Source organism: Macadamia integrifolia, chromosome 13 (genome assembly GCF_013358625.1).
Source record: "Macadamia integrifolia cultivar HAES 741 chromosome 13, SCU_Mint_v3, whole genome shotgun sequence".
Taxonomy (NCBI): Eukaryota; Viridiplantae; Streptophyta; class Magnoliopsida; order Proteales; family Proteaceae; genus Macadamia; species Macadamia integrifolia.
This window is the reverse complement of record NC_056569.1, coordinates 25,593,773-25,618,206: the sequence shown is the minus strand read 5'-3', so window position 1 is coordinate 25,618,206 and position 24,434 is coordinate 25,593,773. Positions and strand designations below refer to the sequence as shown.

Here is a 24,434-nt window from a genome sequence, read left to right as displayed (position 1 = left end):
GTCCAAGGTATCCAGACTATCCGTATCAGAGGCTAACAGATCACATTGAGACAAAAAAAAAAAAGAAGTTTCTTATGCTACTTAATGTCTTATAAGTCTATTGAAAGTTAATGAGGCTGCAATCAGTAACATGGAATCCTATCGTTTAATTTTGAATTCCCAGAGCACTTGTATAAAACAGCAAAAGGTGATGCTTCATAATGTAGTCACCTCTACTCATATCGATTTATTAAATAGCTTTTTTTTCTTTCTTTTTTTTTTTTTTTTGGGGGGGGGGTGTCGGGGGGGGGGGGGGTGGGGAGGTGGGGGGAGGACAAAAAAAATCAACTTAGGTTGTGTTTGTAAGCATTCTTGGAATGCATTCTAGGTTGATAATACATTACAAAAATCATACCAAATGCAACCTTAATTTCAAAGTGTACTAATGATTACAAATGCTTTTAAAGTATAGTTGTATAGTTCATTAGAGGTCAAGTGCCGAAGACTCATAAAATGTTGAGATTAAGAAAGTGAGAAGACAAACATATGTTAGATAAATAGTGGGTCCAGTTGTTTAAGGTCATCGCTGAAAAACTAAGGCTGTGTTTGATATGATTTCTTAGAATTCATTCCAAGAATGCATACCAAACAGAGCCTTAGACTCCTTTAAATGAAAAACCATTTCCACTATCTATACATTTCTTGGTAATGAATGGAAATGAATCCATTTCATGGTGGAATACATGCATCCAGATGCTGTGGAAAACCAGTACATGGAAAAAGAAAAGAAAAGAAAAAAAGAAAAGAGGATGGAGATGCTTCATCTTGCAAAAAAAAAAAGGCTATTTTATTCCATATGACAACAAAGTCTTTCCTTAGTAAACCCTAAACCACAAGACAACCACTAGGTGTGTGTGTGTACGAGTGTGTATTACAAGAAAGTAATTACCTTATGACAGGGTCAATGAATGTCGAGAGAAACGTGTAGTAACCCAGCATGACAAAATGTCCAGACCAATCCAAAAGCACAGAAATTCCCACCTGGAAGATAACAATTGCACATTTATAAGTACATGCCTTTAGTAACCTTTGTTAAATAAAAGATCTGCACCAATCAGCAGGGACAATCTGGGGAGATTAGAATACACAAGAGCTAAACCCATGAAACAAATTATTTGATAGATACAACGTTACCAATCCAGACCTTATATTTATTTATCTCTTAATATTCCACAATCGAATTAAAAGTTCTTACGAGTAGATCAGTAATTTCATCCATCTCAGTAAACCTTATATCATTTGTGGGTCAGCCCTGGCGAGTTTACACATTTTTCTATGCTTGAGCTAGTGATCATCATTGATCTTTTCCAATAGTACAACTTCAGCAATAAAGCTACTCAACTAGTTTGATTGTGAGGAATGAAATTGTAATGTCGTAATTATGGAATCAATCACTACAAATGTTTTACCGCCAAAACAAAGAAAAAAATATAAGAAATCTACTGTGATTATGAACTAAAATTTTTCTTTTGTTGCCACTGAAAGAAAATTATGAATATTTTCTTATTCAGCAAACATTTTTGCTTCTACCAAGCATACCTGTTTGAATATTGACAGAATGATTTGAGGCTTGGTTAGCATAACCAAACCCAACGTCTTTACAAGAGGCTCAAATTGTATTACATCCTGCCAAAATATAGAGTTTCATAAAGCAACTACTTTTTATAAAGGGAATGTTGACACCAGTAACTTCCAAATTCAAAGAGTTACACAGAATGGATATAGAAAACCCAGAATACCAACCTGAAGAAATGGTCTTAATACCGGGTCCCCTTGCGTCTGGTGAAAATAAAAATATAACAAAAATTTTAAAGAAATGTTAAGCGTGTGTAGCAGGAGAAAATTTGAAGGATGCAATTAGTAACTAATCTGTGCAGAACCACATTATTACCTGCATACACTGGAAATTAACAAAAAGAAGCTCATTAATGAAATCTGATGGAACATTAGCCTGTTTCCTTGCTGACATTGCTCGTTGAAACAACCAAGATGCACTTAAGTTGGGCTGCATGACACAAATTTCCGATGAGTTACTCAAAGCAGGAACTACTTAACCACCCATGTACCAGGAGACACCCACCAAATATGGATTCAGCAGGGACAAGCTGTCCGAGTCTAGAAAATTGTTATTAATTGCTTCATATATCCCTTAATCCACCAAGAAATAAAAGAAATATCAGTCCAATTTCATCCATGATAGCAGACACACCCACACACAATGCAAGCAAGCACTCATGCACGAAATATATGGCAGAAACTTCTTGTCACCACACATGGTGACAAATGATTTGCAAATATGGCCACTCGTTCTGCCATAGCCTAAAAAATTATTATGGTTAGGAGTCCCTAAACCAGAAAAAGAAAGAGGGGGGGGGGGGGGGGGGGGGAGGATGGACAGAAGTCAGGAAAAAGTTCAAAAGTTACTTTGGAATAAAAACCATAATATTCATAGGGATATCAGCGAGGTTCTTCTGTGAAAAACTTGCCCTTTAAGACTGCCAACAGATATTTAAAGGAGCCGTACATCAACAGAATATACCAGTTGAGAGTCTGCCAAGGTGCCGAGTCAAGCTCCCGAAACCACCAAATGAAACTGGTGATTGTATGCCACTAGCATCACCAAACTGCACAGAAGGACTTGTCATGGCTAATGCTTTCTTTATATATTTCCACATCTTTGAGACCTTAGAAGTGTGTAATGTAAATCACCTGTAGAATACGATTAAAAGAAGCCGGCAAAGGACTGTAGAGAAGTTGATCCACCCCCATTAAAAGAGAGACGTGTCAGAGTCGGTCAATGTAGCTGGCACATTATCTTAAAATTGACAACAGAAGTAGTAAAAAAAAATTTCATTTTATTTACATATGGAGAAACCAAAGACGAAGAATACAAGATTATAATTATCAATCCCTTTCAGTTGGCTTGGGTTTGACATCAATAAAATCTAGGTTCAATCACACGTACACATGCAACACAAGAAGAAAAGAAAGAAATAAAATAAACCAAGGATAGCACAAATAGAGAAATTATTGAAAGAATAGAAATGATCAATGTTATCTTAGATTCATTCTTGAAATTACCATAATCTAAAGAGAAGAATCTACATTATGCTAGAAAATGCATGGAGTAAATAGTTCAGCAATTTTTGTGCAAAATGTGGGAGTCTACAGCGATCAGCTCCCCGGAGGAAGCCATCAAGCATTTCTGGTCCCACTCAGCCAAAACACCATACTCTATGCAAATAAAATGTAGCAGACTATTCACTTTAACAGCCAGAATTTATAATCACATGCCCCTAAGGAATCCCCATTAATGTGTTTGGATCATTGGAGTTGAGACTCCTGAGAATATTGGACTCATAGTTAACAACTCCAAGTAAATTAGACAAAAAAATTCCTATGCCAAACAGTGGTCCAATTCTATTAGAATTGTAATTCCCACAAATTAGGTGGAGATCTAATGTTCTTTGTTAGACGGAAATCCAGTTGGAAGAGAAGACATGAAATTTCAATTTACAGACAAGGTGTGCATAACTAGGCTGTGAAATGGAGACTCAGAAGCTGTTTGGATACTGCGAATACAGGGTAAGCACCTTCGAATGGTCCACACTGTACTGTTTATACCTTGTCTCGAGAAATGATAACTTCAAAATAAACACAACCTGATTGCTATGCTCTCTTTACGGTTTGGTCAATTACACACTGAACATGTTGCTTACACTCCATCTTCACCACTTGAAAACATTGAGAACATAACAGAATCTTCATTGCAATTTTTGTAACAGTTGCAACTTTCACCTGTCACAATATGTAGGGAAAATGCCAAAGAGAACTCTCAGTATCTCCAAATCGTCAAGTGAGACTCCCTGTAAAGAATTAAAAAATCACAGAATCTGCAGTGAATAAATGGTTACCAACTGAATTAACAAATGATATGGATTTCTATATTTCCATTTGTATAAGAGCTAGTACTATAATAACAATAACACAAAAATCATACGAGCCAGTACTATATTAAAACACTGGAAAGTTGAATTTAACGAGTATGGTTGAAGAATTCAATAACCTGATAAGCAGGCATTAGATCCCAGTAATCTTCTAATAAATCTTCCAATTTTGGGCATCCCGGTTGGGGATCAAGATAAGTAAACATATAGGTAGTTCGATCCATGGGACCAGAACCAGCAGGAAATGCCTGTGGATACACAAAGTTAAGATCCATTAGTGAAGAATTATTTAATTGCAATAGAAGTAAAGGGTAAATTCCAGTTACCTCCCAAAAATAATGTACATCTGAATCTCCAACCTTTTTCACTGATGAGCTACTATAAATGACATCACTCGTAAAATTCTCCCTAAAACCACGAGAACAAGAACCAACAACAAGGCAAACACCATCTGGCTTCCTTCCTGATCTGATCTGTTAAATGAATCACATACTTCAAAGTTACAAGGATGCTATTTGGTAGGACTGAGAAACTGCATATGATGTACAGTGACAAAAAAGATGGTGAACCTGCATAATTATGGATGTTAACATTGTCAAACATTAATTTTCAAGCTTCGCTTCTTCGAACATTTGGTGGACTACGAATCGCTAACTGCCAGGTAGTGGTCATACGACTCATACCAATGACCTGATATTTCTTTAAATATAGGGACTTGGTCAGAAAATTCTCTGATTGGACAGTTGGATAGTTCAAAACACTTGTACTGGAGTCCTTTTTTTATTTTTATTTTTATTTTTTTTTGGGTGGGGGGGGGATATGAAAGAGTCCAACAACCGGATTGCATATAATAGTGATTATGTTGATTTAAATTTTTATTCATTTAATTCAAGTAGTAGTGCTAGAAGAGGCGGGCTTCGGTGCAATGGTAACGTTGCTCCATTGAGACCTAGTGGTCACAGGTTCAAGTCGGGAAACAGCCTCTCAACGAAGCGGGGGTAAGGCTGTGTACATCATGAATTTATGACCTTCCCCAGACCCCGTAGTGGCGGGAAACTCGTGCACTAGGTAGACCCTTTTTAGTAGTACTAGAGCAAGGTTCAGACTCTTGACATTGCTAACATTTTTTTTAATAAACACAAACATATTAATCAGAGACAGGAAAAAAAACATCAGCCTATAAAAGGATGCTATGCAAGATGACAAGTAAGTAGTATCCCACGATTGAGACAACTGGCTGAATCCCATGAAACCCTTTCATAAAAGTTCATTGATTTTATAAAGCAAATTGACTTCAATTCTTGAATAATCCACATCACTTCTGGTTCTATTGTAACAAAATGTTAATGATATTGCCAGCAATTTTTTCCCAGAATCAATGGAAAGATTTTGAGGTAATTATCTGACTACTTTGACTTGTAAATAAGTTTTTAACTGACCTTTTTTATATAGTTGAGATCTGTCAATGCCCTATTGATGTTTACTTTTCTTTTAAAAACTTAGTGAAGAAATGTAATAATTCAACTATCACATGATCCTAATTGTTCGCTACCGTTTCACCTAAAATCTCAACCTGTTAGAGAAGGGCAGCGTCAATGTATACATCAACACTCTCCCACACGTGCAGGCCAAGATCCCATGGTCCTTGCATGTCGAGCTCATGAGACATTTCCTTTACTCGGCACCGAGGGAGAAGAAATGTAGGAAAAGTCCTACATAAAGAGGAATCAAACACTTGACCTCCCTACTCTGATATCATGCTTGTTATTATTTCACCTAAAAGCTCGAACTGTTAGGGAAGAGCAGTATCAATGTATACATCAACCCTAATATGTGTATTTCATGTAAACTTTACTACCTTTCACATATTTTAAAAGTACAACATAAAAAATTAATTTATAAATTACCATAGTTGATTTATTCCTCTAGGGTAACCAAAAAAATATTATAGCAGAAAAAAGGAATATAATGTGGTTTTGCTTGGTGAAACAATTTCCATTAAAATCAATTTGGATTTATACCCAGGAGAACTACGACAGAGGCTATCTACCAAATGAGGAGGATCAAGGAAAGTTATAGAGCCACTAAGAAGGATATCCACATAGTCTTTATTGACGTAGAAAAAGTATATGATAGAGTTCCTAGAGATTTAATCAGGCATGTCCTCGTAAAAGAGAGGTGTCAAGTACATATGTGGATATAATTAAGGACACGTATGAGGGCGTGGTGACTAGTGTAAGATCTATGGGAGGTCAAGGCAAGGAATTCCCAATTACGAGTGGGTTGCATCCAGGTTTGGCCTTAAGCCCCTATTTGTTCCTGCTTATCAAGGATGAGTGAACTAAGTGCATTCTAGACGAGATCCCCCTGGTGTATACTCTTCGCAGACGACATCGTTTTAATAGATGAGACTAAAGCAAGGATTAATACTAAGTTGGAGCTATGGAGATCAAAATTGGAAACAAAACGTTTTAAGATTAGCATATAAAAAATGGAGTATGTGAAATGTAACTTTAACCATTCTTCGATGGATTATGAAATTGTGAAAATTGAGGAGATAGAGATTCTGCAAAGTGACTATTTTAGATATCTGGGTCAACCATAAATAAAGAAGTTGCATAGAGGATGATATCTCACTGAGAATTAAAGTGTGATGGATGAAGTGGAGAAATGCATCTGGAGTCTTGTCGACGAATCCCTCTAAAGATCAAGGGAACATTCTATAGGACTTCTGTGCATCAAGCTATGATGTAAGGGGCAAAATGTTGGGCAGTTAAAAAGAGTCATATAGGGAAGCTCTCTGTGGCTGAGATGAGGATGTTTAAATGGATGTGCGGCAAAACTAGGAAGGATAAAGTAAGGAATGAGCTTTTCAGAACTGTTTTGGAAGTTGCCCCAATTAACGGAAAAGCTCCGCGAAAGTCATCCGAGGTGAGAACCCATCAAACATGTGTTGCTCAGGGATCCATGCATAAAAGGCATGTTTTTATATCAAGATCCCTCATATATAATACTATTTATTTCTCAAATCTATTCTATCATTTATGTTTTAACAAACTGAGCCAGTGATCAGATCATTTGGAACATAGAACACCAAACATGTTTTGCCACCATTTCCATATATTAAAAGCAATGCGAAAGGCCATCCAATACAATACCAGCAGAGGCTTGTGCATGCAAACTAGGTTAGAGAGGGAAGTGGTATCAACAAAAGTATAAAACTCGATTGAAAAGACAGAAAAGATTTGAGGGCATGATCTAAGCATGCAGAAAATGCATTTGAATAGAACTTCAATCATTTGAAGGGGGTCATTTAAAGGGGCATCTAATCATTGCAAGACCATCCAGCTTTAGGTTTCAGCATATTATCCTCCCATGTAGTTATAAGATCAGAAATTTAGAAAACATAAGCCATCTCTGTATAATATCCAATTATCCATGAAGTTTCTTACTATTATTGCCACTCAAGTTTTTACATTATACAATAAATTAGAGCAAAAGCAGACATACAAATGGCAAAAATTTTGGTCAAAGCCAACAGATCTCTCTCTCGGACAGGTCCTTATGCATCATGGCATGGCTGAATTTTGGTAATGATAGTGTTGAGATGCTTCTCTTGGGACCTCAATTCTGCATGTGGCAGGATGGTGTGGCATTTTCAAACCATTGGAGAAGAGAGGCCTCATGTGAAATTTGGGATTCAAATTCAATCATATACCCCATGTAATGTCATGCATCTCCAATTATGTCCATGCATGTGCGTTCTCTAACCAATACTGTGCACTCTCTCCTTTACTCGATTTTTTTCAATCCCTATTTTGCAACTAGAAGTTTGGGATGAAACTTGACATGTGAGAAGGAGACCTACAAGTCTACCTATACACAAAATTTTGGGCCATCCAATTTTCCACATGGCAGATCTGGGTCCATGTAAAATAGTTCATCTACACAACCATGAAGAGGCGTTTTTGCCCAACAACAACAGCAGCAAACTTAGCCTTTATCCCAACTTAATGGGGTCAGCTACATGGATCCACACAGAACAAAATAAGAAAAAATGCCAAACAGAAAAGGGGGAAGGAAGAGATGAGAAAAGAAAAATGAGAGTAAGAGGAAAGAAGAACAGCCCAACAAGTCAAGAGAATCTCAGCTAGATGGTGTCTGCTACATGGATCTTTGCCCTCCTAAAGGCATTTTTTCCCATTGATAAATAAATAATATGCCTGCTTATGTATGCAGAAAGGATAAATAACAAGATCCTAAATGTTAAAGAAGTCTTATGGTATGGACCCTTTGTACAGAGGGGGTACAAAGGGCACATGTGGTGGTCGGTTGTATTTCTTGGGTATCTTAGCACCCAAGTTACTTACCTTGCCAAGTAGTGTTAGATATTTTCCCTATTAGTTTCTTTCCTATTTTATCTTGTTCACTAGTTAGAGCAGGTCTCACTATCTAGTTTCCTTTTTCACTTGTAATTGTTTGGCTATATTCATGATTCAGTGAACTAGCAGTCTCGGTTCTCTTCTTCTTCTTCCTCTCCCTTGGTGATTTCTGGTTATTAGACTGAGGTACCATTTCACTAAACATCTGTATGTATGCTCATGAGTGTATGCACACAGACATTTATTTAGTCAACCTTATGCTCTTATGCTCCGTGTGTGTGTGTGGGTTTTCATTTATGAGTACAGAAACATCAACATTGATGAAAAAAATAACAAGATCCTAAACATCTGTATGTATGCTCATGATTGTATGCACACATACATTTATTTAGTCAACCTTAAGCTCTTATTCCATGCGTGTGTGTGTGTGTGTGGATTTCCATTTATGAGTACAGAGACATCAACATTGATGAAAAATACAAACCTGACCTGTTTAACAACAGGTGAGAAATTTCCCATTGCATCAATAATGAGATTTGATCTTAAAATGTTTCCCTCTGTAAATTCCAAAACCTGAGGAGCATAAAAATTATAAGTTACTCCTAAACTAGTGCACTTTAAGAAGTAACATAAACAGACTAGCAGCACTCAAAGAGTAGCATGGATAAAACTCCATTTGAGGACCGATCATAAGAAGGATCTCATGATGGTCCATCACTTTTGGTGGTTAAAATTCTGTGTCCAAATTGTGGTAGAACAAACTCTCTTGATTCTTAAGAAAGCAATTATTGGCTGCCTGACAGGCCATGCATCTGACCTGAATTAAGGCCAAGATGGACCAAGGTTTCCAGCAACTTGCGTGCCTGAACCAGATTAGGTCGTACCCAAAGTCCCTTACATGTTGTGATCAGCCAAAACCTGCCAACACTACCTATAATATTCTGACTCATGAAAGCTAGTCCGAAAAGTAACTTCTTCATTTTTCCGTGTCTGGTAAGGACTGATGACATAAGATATCTCACAGGGCAGCAAAGGCGCAAATATTTGTTTAAAAGAACTTTTAAAACTAAAGAAGTTCACACTTCTGTCAGTTTAACAGTAAAGACGTGTCGCAAATGCAAACTGGACAAACCATACAGTGGAAACCATCTAGGATATATCCGGATAAAACACTGATCTGAGTGGACACTTAAATCCTTTTGATTTATGAACCTTTTACATGGACCTTACTCCTATAATTAAGGCCATATGATTTTCTATTTCTAAATGGAAACTCCTGGGGTGTATTGTAGGATCTTCCCACAAAATTTTCCACCCAATGCCGACATTCAAGAGGTGACTTCATGCCATAGGAAGGAATTCCTACATGCCTTGCCATTTCGCAATTTTTTTGGGTCTGTCAAACACAATTCAAACAATTTTCACTAAATATATCTCTGGAAAGACATGACACTCCAACAAAGTTGATACTAACATATTTGCTGAAAAAAATTGATAAAGCAATGAACTGCACGATGATTATATTACAAAGCAATAGTCAGTAAACGCACCGCTGCATCCTCATATATGGATATGCTTGAAACGCTATAGCCCTCAAAGATGACTCCACCAAGGGAAGTAAAGCGTGTCTTCATAAGCTCTATCAACTTAGATGGCCTATACTGACAGATAGAAAGACAAAATTGAGAAATTTATCCTCTGAATGACGAAATGTGTTGTAAGAATAAAATCCCATGCTTCTCAAACGTAGATCACTATGAAATCTTCTCAGCAATCACGTAAATGACAAAAATTACATTCCATGTATATTTTCAGTTCAGAAACACAATGATTGAGGAAACCAAATACTTGTCAATTCTGGGAAGCAATCATCATCCAATAACATAGCTTCCATTGAAATAGAATACAGACTGTAAATATATAGCTATAGCTTGGTCATAGCATATTTCAAGTTGTGTTAGGGACTTCCATTCTCAATTCAGGTGTTTCAGGTGACATGGCAACTCCTTAAGCTGTGTCAGTATTTCAACAATAAACTCCTTGATAACTTATGCCAGAAGCAGAATTGTTCTCAATTATAACAAATTAAAATTGAAAGCACAACCAACATTACAGTGACCTTATTAAGACGTGATATGCTTCTAAATAATATTTCAGCCCATAAAGAAAAATATCTCCTCTCCAGTAAATTGTCATGAAAATGTTAATACTTCAACGAAAACAAAATCAGAAAGATACTGAAACAAAGGCATTCTTTCAGAAAGGAAAAAATAATAATAATAAGATAATTTTTTTTTTTTGGCTAATGGTCAGAAAAATGGAATTAAAAAATAAAAATATTAAAGAGTTAGCGTCCAGGCATACCCAGACGGCTCAAATACAAGCTCATCGTTTACTTAGTAAAAGGCAAGTTTGCAGTTTCACTGCACCAATTTTTTTGCATATTGTTGAAGGTGGATGCTATTTTCAGGAAACTAACTTATTTTTTCTTCAGGGCAATGAGAAAAAAACCACTATTTGGTGACCTTCCACAAACTTGTGGCATAGCCACTGAACACAAAATCCCCACTTGCATCGTAATTTATTGGACCTGACAGTTTATCGAAAAATATTTCAAGAAATTGAGTAGCAATGGGTGTATAGGTCATGTGGTTTGTATGTCAGTCATATTGAATAAAGCAGCATGATCCATAAAGAATTTCAAAACAAGAGAAAGAAAAAGAAAGGGCTCTTTATTCAGCTTTGTATAACTAGCTTCTTCTGCATTTTAGGCATTGCTTTTCCCCCTCCCTTTCCCTATTGGTTATGTTTTTCCCTATGATGAGTCCCATTAATCCACATTAGAGACATTCTAGTAACAACTTAACCTTGGAGTTTACATATGCACCCCCCAAAAGACAAAACCCTAAGACTGAACTCTTATCCAAATTGTAAATTGGAACCATACAGTGGGCATCATAATAGTGTATGTCCCTCTTGTATTAAGGTAGCTAGTTACAGAGCCGAAAACAAATCCTACTTTTTGACAGTTTGTCTTTTTTTACTCCAGCAGTACTTATCCATTCTCTGTTTCCCTTAAAGAAGCTTGCCAGTAATCAGTGTCCCCTGCAGGGAAACATCATGCCAGAACTACATGCAATTATGAGACACCAGGAAGATGTTAAGCCTCTGGTACAAGAAATTCAGCATGAAATTGTGAAGATTGACTAGTTCTATGGCTATAGGAAATCAGAAGGCAGGGAACGGAAACATGGGAAGGGACAAAAGCACCCTGAAAAATTCCAATCCCAAAGAAGTATAGCAAATCCTAAATATATTAAACAGCAGGAAGTTTGAATACTTTAAAAGGGCAAATCCTGGTTAGTGTTCGATACTTTATGTACCTTAATGACCAGTTTTAATTTATCTTTTTCTTTTTTACCCACTTGAGAAACCAGAGTTGAAATAAAATTGTCTGGAGATTCATAGTAACCATGTGGTAAGAAAATCAGCACAAAAAGCCCATCTCTTATAATCACTTTTATTTGCTTTCCCTAAACTACTAAATTTGGTGCTTGTGGAATTTAGTAGGAATATAGGATAGTATTTAAAAAGGGGGGGGGGGGGGAACTCATCTATCTTAAAGAAACTCATCTATCTTAAAGAAAATAAATAAATAATATAGTAATTCTGTCCTTGAAACAGTAATAAATTCCACAAGACTCCAACAAGAACAAGAATCTGGTGGCATGGATTTCCATCACACAAAAAGATAAAAAAACAAACAATTCCGCCAACAATAAATAACAACATAACTTAAAGACTCAATATGCACAGTTGACAAGTATTTTGAATGCTACAAGACAATGAGATCTGAGGTACACTTCAGCATCAATCTGCTACAAGATAGCACGAGATTTGAGGCATCATTCAATATCAATTCTTACTGTTGTAATGCAGCACCATAAAATACAATACCATAAAAGGGAACAGAAATCCGACTTACAAAACACCAAGGTTAAGAATGTCCTCAACCCAAATGTCACCCTTTCCCTCGAATCCACATCTATTCTGTAGTAACCATAAAAAATAAATCCTCATAGTAGTTTCTCTGGATGCAACAACTAAGCATTGTAAGAGAAGAAGTGGATAAATCAGATGGCTAAACTTGGTCATATCCTAGAGAGAGTGCCATAAATAAAACAGTTGGGACATTTTTCATCAGCAGAATATTTCAAATGGTACCTCAAAGGTTTACATGATATTTGGATTATAAATACTGATTAGCATATATGCCACATTTCTGCAAAATATGGCAGGCATTACATCACTGACAACCTACAAATAAATATATAAAGTTCAGAAGGTTACAGGATTAAACTTCACTGCAGTAACTTGTTCAACATCATCTTCTGCTAGAATGCCAACCTCAACAAGTTCCATGAGCTCTTTCCTCGAGATATTCCACTCTTGTTCTCTCTGATCATTGATTATCAAGATATTAATGCAAACTTGTATCGCACCTCAAGACGATTGATCAGTTTTGCATGTATGAAGTATTTCTAGAATGAATATTACAGTATACCCCCTTTAGCAGATTCCTTTCGATTATGCCCACTCGAAGGCCTTTCGAGCTCAATGCTGTAGCAAGGAAGATGCCCAGAGTACCGCCACAGATTAGTACATCAAATGCATCTACTGCTCTATCAGCCAGATCAGAATGGCTGAACAAACCAGGAATACAGGAAACCACTTCTCGTTGTTCTTGTAAAACTGCAAAAGAGTAATCCAGATTAGTTCACAGAAATATAGATTCCACATGTACTATGTTGTTAGTGTTCATTCAGTAATTAGTAAAACATCTGTATTCGAATATTGAAAAGAAAATTGGTAACTAGATCTACCTGTTGGTGAAGAACAAATATTTGACCATAACTGGTCCAACTTCTTTAAAGCATTATATGATGATGCACCACCAGCACCACCCACTTCACCACTTACTGAAATGCTCTCCATTATCCTCTACAAGATCATAAAACCATGCCTCAAATTTATGCAAGGTTGAACATAACACCTTCGATGACTGGGGCAAATTCTAACTAACACCACAAGTACTATTGCCATCATGTGTTTGAGGAACATATTAAGTTAAGAAAGCATGGCACCTCGATAAAAGAAATATAAAAAATTCCACGGTGGTCCTTTTTTTAGCTTTTTACGAGTACTTCTGTTTCCAGATATCTTCCTTTTTCATTTTTTATTTTTGGGTAGCGGCACGGGGGGTGTAATACAAGTATCACTTCCTTGTGACATGCTAGTATTTATGATCTCTGCCACCATCATCTGACCATAATGGTTCAGTGCCTGTATGTTACAGCCAATACGCATGATCAATACATAGTCACTTCTTTCAACTCTAATCTTTAAGATGCATGATCAATCCATAGTCACTTCTTTCAACTCTAATCTTTAAGCCCTTCTTGTCATGTACAAGAAAAGCCGAACATTTCCCCACCTCTAAGAGATCAAATCCTTGGTGTTTGCACTTCAAAATTTCTTCTCCAATGCTATTCTAAATCAGTGCATGAGCAAATTGAGCAAAGCATTATCTGTCTGGTTCCACTCGGCAAGTGCTTGGACAGTCAGCCCCAGTCTATCCATTCAATTGAAGATGACTGTTTGTAAAGGATGTCTATAGGCTTAAAAAAGGGTGCATCCGGATCCTCTCCAACCACTGGCACACCCAGTGAGATGTTCGACGGCTGGGGGTGCACACCCATGTGTTGAGGTGCATGTCCGGGACCTCCCAACTGTTGGATGCCTCACTGGGCATCCCAGTGGTTGGAGAGGATCTGGATCCAAAAGGGTCTAACCCTGAGTTTACGATAACACAAGATAGAAAAGTTTCTTGGCTTTTGTGCTTTCCTGTTAATTTCAGGTTTTTTGAGCTCTTACTCAGCTCCATTCCGTTCAAATCAGTATTAAGCTAAGCTTCACAGCCAAGGGAAATGCAGGAAAATATTATCACTTTCCCCCCTATGACACAATTATTATGATTCATATCAAGTAAGTTCTTCTCCCCCCACCCCAAAAAAAAAGAAAAAAGTATCAAGTGAAGTTCAACTATTGTTCGGTTTTCGATCATCTTTTGGTTCCTGGCAGCCGACAAGTCCGACTATTTCGCCCTCAATATTCCACTTATCAAGAAGAATTTGATATAAACAAAATTCCACCATTACAAAAGTAATTTCAGGAATGAAGACTCTGAAAACGAGTAATAAGAACTTCACCCAACCGCAAACATTGACCGACCACCCTATACACCCAGAGAAAATAGGCCCCCCAATAGGGAATGCCACTAAGAAACCCCACAGTTGTTTGATTCTAGTAACTGTATTTCCCGCGAATTTAGAGCTCAAGAGACAACAGCCAGAGACACCTCGACCTACCTTAATTAGAGATACTGAATGACACACTAAAAAAGGGTTTGTGTGAAACAGGAAAGCAGCCATGAACAGCTGACAAAAGAAACAAATATCTGAAATGAAGAGGCGAAATTCAAGCAGGAAAAAAAATCCAAATGCGTACTTGGGTTCTGGAAGGAAGCGCTTCTGCTCGCAAAGAGCTGTTAAGTTGTGCTCTCCCTGGTCTCTGGAATGTAGTTGTAGTAGAGAAGTTATAGAAGCCATGAATAAAGGTTTGATGTTGAAGTTGCATCACCACCGACATGGCTTCGAGTTCTCTTCTTAGTTCTTACTCTTCCTTCTATGTCTCGAACTCGAAGAGAGAAGGCCGAGAAGCGTAACTCATGTTGCCTTCCTCAATCCTCGAGCGATTCTCACAGATTAAACGACGAGAATATGGATAAACAAAACAGAAGAAAAGCTCAGATATGAGCGTTTAAACATTCGACACGTAAACGGCCTAAGCACTACAGATATTTCCTTAACCATTAACGTAAACATGGTTGGGGTGGATGAAGAGAGCGACCAATGCACGGGCAGCAGGAGATTGCATCTGTAGACAATTAGTATCAGATGAGTCGCGACTCGGTATCTGCCTCGTCCAATATTGATCCCTTCCGGGCGAATCCACTGATCCAGATCCGAGAGTGCATATGTAACCCTTTCTTAAGGGCTTCACTCTGGCACCAGTTCATCCTTTCCATGCAAGGACTGAGACAGCTACTTTGATATCACAACTAATACGATTAGAGAACTCAACCTCATAAACCAACTTATAGGTTTTAACGCACCATAAACCATGTCGACCAACATCAAATCTCTTTCCTAACTAATGTGAAACCCAAGACCACATCAACATCAACATCAACCCACATCAAATCCCTTTTTAAAATTTTTTGCACATTCTTCACGATTTAGTTTTGTATTCATTGGTTTCACATTGGATAGGAAGCAGAAGCAGAAGCAACAGGCACAAGGAGGCCCAGAACATATTCATCAGTCACAAAGCAGGATAGACATGCTATGGGCGCCCTGATCAATACAGTGGTGTTCCTTTACAGAGTAGATCTTTGAACTATGCTTGCAGCCATTTCTCAGAGAGTGCTCTTGCATGTTCCAGTTTTCAGACGAGAAAGAGGGTTATGTACAAATACTGCCTTACAATTTCATTCGAATTGGGCAACTTTGAATGCCTCGAGTAGGGAAAAATCACAGGCAAAGGCATAAAGGGCAGAATCTCTTGCATCACCATTACATAATTAAGTAAAATAACGATCAGCAGGTAGGAAATCCGCAGACACTACCTCTATAACCAAATCCCTTATAATACATACAATTTGCTGGCTAAAGAGCCCAAAATGGGGACCAACTCAATAGCCACAGAATCCCATCTTCGTCTTCGCAACCTGCTGGAGGTAATTCAAAATATATGTAGAAGCAACGAGAGAAAGGGACCCACCGTTAGACTCCGCCATGGGATCCCACCACCATGTATTAGATGATTTGCAGGATTCATGGCTCTCTAACTACCAACAGCAGCTCGTGGACTTGTCGAGGAAGCAACAGCCAGGGATGAAACAAACCGGGAGACAAGCACAGCTTCGTTGCTAACAGCCCTTGAGCCTGCCACGTCTTCCATGCGCTTCCAGTCTGATTCCCGTTTCTCCCGTGTTTCCCTTTCTTTCTCTTCATCTTCTTGGAATTTCAACAAGCACTCCTCAACAAGCTCTGGGTCAGAATCTGTAAAGATCTTCTTCACGTTCAATGTTAAACTCTGGACAGCCTGATTCCAGTGGCTCCGGGTGTTCCTCTCCATGGGAGGGAATATTATGGGCAATATCACCTTACGGTTCTGTGTGATAAGATTTACTATGTGATCATTGTTCCACAGGAATAATGCTCGCTCAGCTACCTGCCACCACAAAATAATAAAAACCATCATGATTCCTTTTACTTGGACAGGGACTAGGAATTTAAAATCAGCAAAAAGGTGGATCTTGGCTACTGCAATGAACAATGGAAAGGAAGTGGGAAATTGAATTATAGTCACCATGTCCTTAAAAGGCACAAAGATTTCTTGGGAAAAATAAAGATTAAAAAGAACCTGGAATGTGACAAAACTTTTGCTTACATCGAAGGCATTTACTGAAGAATCATATTAACTACACTCCCAAACAGATTCCAGTTTCAGAAAGCCCAAAATTCAGGAAAGGATTAGAAGTCACTCCACACATGACTCGTCATCATAAGAATTTGACCACTTACAAAACTATTATGCTCTACGTTCTAGGTTCAATCTGCACCTCCCACCTCCCACAAGGACAACAATAAACGGGCCAAATTTGATGGAAAACATGAACTTTCTTCATCAAGATATTTCCAGTTATCATCACCGTCATCCTTGTCCAAACATTGTCCCAAATATCAGAAATCAGCCACAGGAAGCAAGTTTCTCCATTCAATATATTCTCTAATCCTCTAATCCTATCAATATGTCACTTGTACCACATACTTTTACTATTCTTCACCTCTGGTCCAAATTCAATTTGATACTGTAACGGGACGCTAATAAGCAAAACTAGAGAGATGGACCCAAAAGCTAGGATGCCATTGATGAGGGAATGAAATAAAAAACTCATTAAGGTAGTAAGGTGGCAAATTATACACTTATACAAGCAAGTACTCAGAACTACTGACTTTAATTAGCTCATTGGCAGTGCCATGGGACAATATGGGCATTCCCCAGATCAATGAGATTATTCAATCTCAAGGAAATCACTTCCTCTTCTCTAAAGACGTAAATCAGATTCCAAGGGCAAGTAGCCAATGTTATGGACCATCAACTGCCAGGTATTACCTTTCGCCACAAAGTTCTAATAATTAACTTCCATAAATCTGAGCCACTGAAGGATAGATAGGACTTGAGCAAATTCGACATTTCAACTAGGTAACATTAATGGATATGAACTGCCCAGTACCTGATAATACCGCAAGTGCTAGATGGACCAAGGTTATCCCTGGAACAGCCAAAAGAATAAAATTTAAAAGTCCTGTATACCGGGATATGCGATGCTACTCTAATGGTCATTAACAGGAGAGAGAGAGAGAGAGAGCAGAGAGAACTGAGCATTCTGAAACCAACATCTGACAAAGATCATGTCAACAAGCCCCTAACAGATTGAGCAAATAAAGGATACCGACTCTGTCCATAGCCTGCTGCTAGAGTTAAGAGATACCAATATACTTTTTGAGCTCCTTTCCTCTCAGAAAAAGACCATATGCCCAAGTAGATTTCTCAAAGGAATCTGCTACTCTTTGTAAAGTTTGCACTACCCAAGAGACACCAAAATAGGGAAAATAATTTACACAAAATGAAGATCACATACTTGACAATGAATCAAGCATATGCTAGCAGATTCCACTTGAATAAGACACTGTACATATGTTAGAATGTCTTGATCCTTTCAGTCAATTTCTTAGACTAATAAATTCTTGTCAGCCCCAAACATGGTAGAATGGTGGGATAAGATTCCTGCAGCTGACAGTGATTGGATAAGGCTAAATGAGTTGAGTTGACTATTAACCCAAACCTACTCACCGACTATGTAGACCCACTGTGCAAGGTTAGTAACAACATTTTAATGGGATTCCAATCACCAGCTCATGGACTGGTCACTACCAAACCTACAGCAGTAGGTCGGCTGCAGAGCTACTGAGCTATCAGCGCTCAGAGATCTTAGATAAGGAAGGAAACTAACTCGTCACAAAAGGGATTCACTCTGAATCCCAATCAAATATGTAACCTCCAAGCCAGGAACGGATCTTTCCTAAACAGGAAAGGTCACCTAAAAGGACTCCTAATAGTCCCAAATAAGAAGGCGAATCACCCACAGATCAGGACATTATGCGCTCTTCCAATACAACTCCAACTGTTACTAAACTTGGACTCTTACCATGTCTGGACTCCTACTAGCACTAGGGCACTTACCAAGTTGGAACTCTCTATGACCGCCATGCTCCAACTATAAATACCCAGGTAAACCCCCCTTTACAGGGATCGATTCTTTTCCATTCTTACTAGAATTTCTGTTTGCAGAGAGATCTTACTAAGGCATCGTAGAGTCCCCCGCCGGATCAGCCTGGCACTCAATTTATTCTCATGTGCAGATCGCACAAGGAGGCCTAGGACGATTTCTCACTGCAACAGTAACAAATCAAAATTTAAGAGAAATCAAAATATCAAATGATCAACAAGTTTGAACTGTCCAGTATTCAGATCGAAGGCTCAATTTAATGAGAATAATATATCACAATATGAAGATAATCCAATCGTCAGAATAAGAGAGATAAAATTATCCTACTGGGGGGTAGGATTCTTGAAACAGAAATTCCATAACAGAAAATTGAACCGACAAACTAAAAAAACAAAGCCAGGAAAACAATCTAACATCAGGAAATGAACCAGGACCAGCTCATGGACTGGTGACCACCAAACCTACACCAGTAGGTCGGCTGCCGAGCTACTGAGCTACCAGCACTCGGAGATCCTAGATAAGGAAGAAAACTAACTCTTCACAAAGGGGATTCACTCCCAGTCAAATACGTAACCTCCAAGCCAGAAGCGAGTTTAGGAAATATCACCAAAAAGGACTCCGATTTGTCCCAAATAAGAAGGGGAATCACCCACTGATTGGGATAGTATGCGCTCTCTGAATACAACTCCAACTCTTACTACACTTTGACTCTTACCATGTCTGGACTCCTACTAGCATTAGGGCGCTTATCAAGTTGGGACTCTCTATGATCGCCACGCTCCAACTATAAATACCCAAATAAACCCCCCTTTACAAGAATCGATTCTTTTCCCTTCTTACTAGATTTCTATTTGCAGAGAGATCTTACTTAGGCATCGGAGAGTGCACCGACGGATCAGCCCAGCGTTCACCCTCTTGTGTCCATTCTATGTTTATTCTCCTGTACAGATCACACAAGGAGGCCTAGGACGATTTCTCGCTGCAACAGTAACAAATCAAAATTTAAGAGAAATCAAAATATCAAATTATCAACAAGTTTGAACTGTCCAGTATTCAGGTCGAAGGCTCAATTTAATGAGAATAATATATCACGATATGAAGATAATCCGATGGTCAAAATAAGAGAGATAAAATTATCCTTCTGGGGGTTAGGATTCTTGAAACAGAAATTCCATAACAGAAAATTGAACCGGCAAACTAAAGTTGGGTATTTTATTCTCCAACAATAGCAACCTAAAGTTGGAAGGCTTTACTAATATTGACTGGTCCGGTTCCATCAATGATCGACGCTCTCCTTCAGGATATTTTTACATTCCTAGACAGTAATCAGATTACTTGGAGAAGCAAAAAAGCAATCAATGGTATCCAAATCCAGTGCAAAAGTAGAGTACAAAGCTATGGCACAAGGTGTGGCGAGCTTATCTGACTTAAGGTATTACTTGGAGATCTGGAGTAACATCTGGGGAACCTATGAGGCTCTACTACAATAACAAGGCAGCAATCAACATAGCCCAAAACACAGTTCAACATGACAGGACCAAGCATATTGAAATTGACAAACACTTCATCAAGGAGAAACTTGTACAAGGCTTAATTTGCATTCCATTTGTCACTTCTGAGAAACAGCTAGTTGATGTATTCACTAAGACCTCGATTGTTTAGTGGAAACTCCAGGGTGGGATTGATGAGGGGATGGGACCCGCCTGTTGGTGGGGTAGAAGACAAAGGAAGTAAAATTGGGGAAAGTCAACTATTCCAACCCCAAAAGTTGTTTGGTTAATGAAGTGAGAGAGAGACAGAGGGGAGAAGACAACGGAGAGGAGAGGGAAGAGGGATCTCATGGTCTGCAACTTCATTCCGAAAGCAACAATAAGCTCTAGATGGAAACATGATTCCCTAGAACTGCAAGCAGGTAATCGAGAGGCAACAGCAAGCTCCCTGGAACCATATGTTCTCAGAAACCTGCTTTGTTCCATTTGGAATCTGAAAGGGATGGAATCACCACGGCAAGCTGTTGGAATCGGAGATTCGTCAAGAGCAGCTGATGAATGGATGCAAAGTTGTGGGCATATGGATGCAAAGCCAGACCCTTCTATTCGAAAAATTTCCACCGCTCATTTTCGACTCCTCAATGAAGAATACACAACCATATCGTCTCGTCAAGATCGTTTGAACCAGAGTAGATGCCCTTCGTACAGCGTCACTGATACCTGATCAGCTGGAATATTTGCTCTATAGAAGCGATCTTAATCTTCTCTTCTTCTTCTTTTCCCTTCTTCCCCCCACTGTTGGCTTTTTTTTTTTTTTTTTTTTTCTAAAGCTTGCAGCCCTGGCCATAGGTTGCCTGCAACTCTGGAATACTTAGCTATTTTGAATCGAACTCTTCTTCTTCTTCTTCTTCTTCTTCTTCTTCTTCTTCTTCTTAATCGAACGTCAAGAATACTCCACTCACAATCAGATGTGCTTTCGTTAATTGATCCAGAGAAATATAATTATTATAAACAAGGATGGAAGATGATGCCCTGTTAATTTTCATGCTTAGAGTGTCAGTGCTAGCTTCAGATCACACTTCCTAAAATCCCATGGATTTTCCACAAAGTCCCACCGATTCAGCGGGACTTTGTGAGGGGGTGGGGTGGGACTCGTTGGAGAATCCTCAGGCCAAGTGGGCCAAAAAGAAAAGGTAATGTTTTTTCACATTTCAACCCCAACCAACAAACACCCTAAAACTCCACTGGGGTGGGAAAGTTCGTACAACAATCCCACCCCATCAAAACCCTTCAAACGGGCCCTAAGGGAGGGATATCTGTGCCCCAATTTTGAAGGGGAGTGTTAAGGATAGACTAGATGATTAAACCGCCTAGATTCATTGTATCTTAGGATAAGAGTTATGACTCAATCTTACCTAACATATTATATTTGAAATTGCTATCATCTCTATAAATAAAGAATGTCCTTTGTCATTCTTGATAAGCCAATTCATCAATCTCTTCTTCTCAACTATAACATAGCAATTTTGATGTTGATCTGCATCGGCAGTAAGAAGTAAAAGGTTTTTTGCGATGATTGATGTGGTTGTGGCTTTATATTGGTAATGTCGACTACCATAGATTCCTCGACTTCTTTAGAAAAAAATTTAAACCTTCACACCATCCGATGCTTTTCTAATATTAGTGCTCAAGACAACCTTAGAAGGCCATACGCTTGTTCAGTGGTGAATTGCTGCTTAAATTCAAAGCAATGCTTGTTCTGAATTCCATTGGATCTTTATCTTTGTTTTTTGTGCTTCTGGCAGGGCAGGAGTTTTGATTCCTTTCTGGCATACATCTTGTATAGACTCTATTGACTCCTGTAAACCTCGATTGTATATTTCATATCTAATCAAATGTTAATGTACATTAAACCTATCACCTATCAGAAGAGGAAACAATTTCTACCAAAAAAATTTGAAGAGGAAACAATATTGGTTCACAGTCTGACCAAAGTGTACCAGCCCAGGCTTGGCTCAGGCTAATATCACAAAATGAGGCTACAATTAAGGCCAGGTTCAACTCATAATTGACAAGCCGCGCGGAACTAAACTTAAAGAAAATAGAGCTCATGATTTAGCCACTCATCAGCTTATTGAGTCTTAACTCTTAAGTCTCCATGATAATGGTACCAATGCCAAAGGTGTAATTGTGAAATTGAAATATTTAAGAAGCTTGCATAGTATCCAGGAGATAAGAGACCTAAATGGTCATCGTTAACCTATTATCTAACACTGTTTCTATCCTGAACAGGTGTCCCTGTGCATACAAATACGCCAACTTTAATATCAACCCACAAAGCAATTGAAAGATTTCCCAATTTCAAAACAAGGAGTTGCAAGGAAAAATACTGGCTGAAAGAAAGAGAGAGGGGAGAGGGGAGAGGGGAGAGGGGAGAGGGGGGAGGGGGGAGGGGGGAGCAGTGAACCGCAACCTCCTGAAAAATAAAAATTAAACCCAGTACCTGGAAATGTGAGCTGTTGAGGCAGCGACCAATCTGGCGGAATAAAGGTACCATGCATCGCTGGAATTCTGCTGCTTGGGTAGCCTCTAGAACTTCTTCTAACTCACTAAGGAACATAACCCCCTTTGAACTGTTAGTTATAGGCCAATATTTTAAAAGACCACGAATCACTGTATCTGCCAACTTTACGTCCTTCTCCACAAATTGAGTTATGCAATATGAAAGCTGTTGATGATACGTAGACACGCACTTGGGCTTGTGTAGCGGGATCAGAGCCCGCACAAGGAAAAGCTTGTGCTCTTCCTTCAGTGGCAACGCGAACCCATTGATTATGCTGCCTAAAATCTCAAGCAGTTCTGCAATCCCATTGTGCTTCTCAGTCTCAAAAATGAAACGGTAGAAGATGTTGTTTATGGCTTTCCTGATGAATGGTCGGTGCACCATGAATTTCCCATAGATGCGATGGAGTATTGTCTTCAAGTATTCCCTTTCCCTTTGGTCCTCTGAATCAAAAAGGTCAAGCAACCTCAGCACGAATGAATGGTCGATATATCTCTTTGCCAGCTTGGCATCTGTCTCCGAAGAAGCCACAAACCTCAGGAAGAACTCATAAACAATCTCAAGGTGAGGCCATGCTGGTTCCATCGTGGGTTCTTCATCCTCCGGGTCATAGTTTTCCGGGAGCTTGTTATCATGGTTTGAAGATGGAAACGTGCGGAACAAATTCGTAGCTACCATCTTCGTAATCTCTTGCATCACAATCTCATTGAACTTGGAAGAAACAGTGGAAATGTAGTCAACGAGTTCAAGCAGCGTCTGCCTCTTTACATCTTTCTCTTTGGGATTCTTGGAGGGATCGGTGAAGTCAAACACAACACAACACATGTTAAGCTTCCGAATAAATAGATTCTGCTTCTCCGAACTGGGAACATCCCGAAAGCTAGGAAGTGACTCATAGGCATTAGACGGCAAAGGCCCCGGTTGGGAAGCAAAAGCCGAAGATTTCTTCCCTCCATTCGCTTTATTTGTAGTGGATGATTGCTGGGCAGAAGCCCCATTGTTAGTACGGGAAAGACCGGTGCTTGCATTTGGAGCTTTCCCAGGAGCAGACGAGGCCCTCGAGTTGGGCCCCTGAGATGAATTCATAGATGGCGGTGCGGCGCTGGCAACACCTCCATCATTAGAAACAGCGTCATTAGGTACCGATTTCGAAGAAGGCTTCCGAGGTAGCTTCCCAAGTATCTGCTTTATCATATTTAGAAACCCTAACACCAAATCCTGTTCCTAACCCCGGTAAACAATACACTGTCTCAGGATCTCCCCCATCCAGATGGAGCATGCAACTAAAAGTCTTTCCTCAAAACATCTCGGAGGCCAGGTATTTCTTTCAATTCAGCGAAATCGGTTGCAGAATTAGAGCATATACATAACAATATACATTCAGACGGAAACCCTAACCAGAAGCCCACCCCATCCGCCCGAAATCCAGACCCTTGAAGCCTTATCTGCGTCAGAAACATGATTCAAATACCCATTAAGAGCTTGCATCCTCAAATAACCGAGCAAAACAAAAACCCAAAAAAAAAAAAAAAAAAA

General features: G+C 38.9%; 2 protein-coding genes across 7 annotated transcripts in view; both read right to left on the bottom strand.

The window, feature by feature from the left end:
• LOC122059967 overlaps positions 1–15,322 on the bottom strand; it is a 15,743-nt gene extending 421 nt beyond the window's left edge. Inside the window, exons 1-17 of one of the 5 annotated variants that reach the window (XM_042623073.1) lie at positions 14,936–15,313; positions 13,252–13,369; positions 12,933–13,120; positions 12,719–12,826; positions 12,354–12,418; positions 9,919–10,024; positions 8,858–8,941; positions 4,313–4,459; positions 4,106–4,234; positions 3,838–3,905; positions 2,749–2,782; positions 2,579–2,663; positions 2,120–2,187; positions 1,931–2,044; positions 1,783–1,818; positions 1,579–1,665; positions 929–1,020 (exon numbers count right to left, since the gene is read on the bottom strand). In XM_042623073.1, coding sequence (XP_042479007.1) covers positions 929–1,020; positions 1,579–1,665; positions 1,783–1,818; positions 1,931–2,044; positions 2,120–2,187; positions 2,579–2,663; positions 2,749–2,782; positions 3,838–3,905; positions 4,106–4,234; positions 4,313–4,459; positions 8,858–8,941; positions 9,919–10,024; positions 12,354–12,418; positions 12,719–12,826; positions 12,933–13,120; positions 13,252–13,369; positions 14,936–15,076 — 1,670 coding nt within the window. In that variant the 5' untranslated portion in view covers positions 15,077–15,313. Of the gene's footprint in view, positions 1–928; positions 1,021–1,578; positions 1,666–1,782; positions 1,819–1,930; positions 2,045–2,119; positions 2,188–2,563; positions 2,664–2,748; positions 2,855–3,837; positions 3,906–4,105; positions 4,235–4,312; positions 4,460–8,857; positions 8,942–9,918; positions 10,030–12,353; positions 12,419–12,718; positions 12,827–12,932; positions 13,121–13,251; positions 13,370–14,935 lie in introns of those variants that run through there. The other 4 variants (XM_042623074.1, XR_006134184.1, XR_006134185.1 and 1 more) reach the window with 4 other exon arrangements.
• Positions 15,323–15,951: 629 nt separating this feature from the next.
• LOC122059968 (serine/threonine protein phosphatase 2A 59 kDa regulatory subunit B' gamma isoform-like) overlaps positions 15,952–24,434 on the bottom strand; it is a 9,015-nt gene continuing 532 nt past the window's right edge. Inside the window, exons 2-3 of one of the 2 annotated variants that reach the window (XM_042623076.1) lie at positions 22,839–24,343; positions 15,952–16,723 (exon numbers count right to left, since the gene is read on the bottom strand). In XM_042623076.1, the coding sequence (XP_042479010.1) occupies positions 16,334–16,723; positions 22,839–24,092 (1,644 nt within the window). In that variant the 5' untranslated portion in view covers positions 24,093–24,343 and the 3' untranslated portion in view covers positions 15,952–16,333. Of the gene's footprint in view, positions 16,724–19,148; positions 19,825–22,838; positions 24,344–24,434 lie in introns of those variants that run through there. The other variant, XM_042623077.1, reaches the window with a different exon arrangement.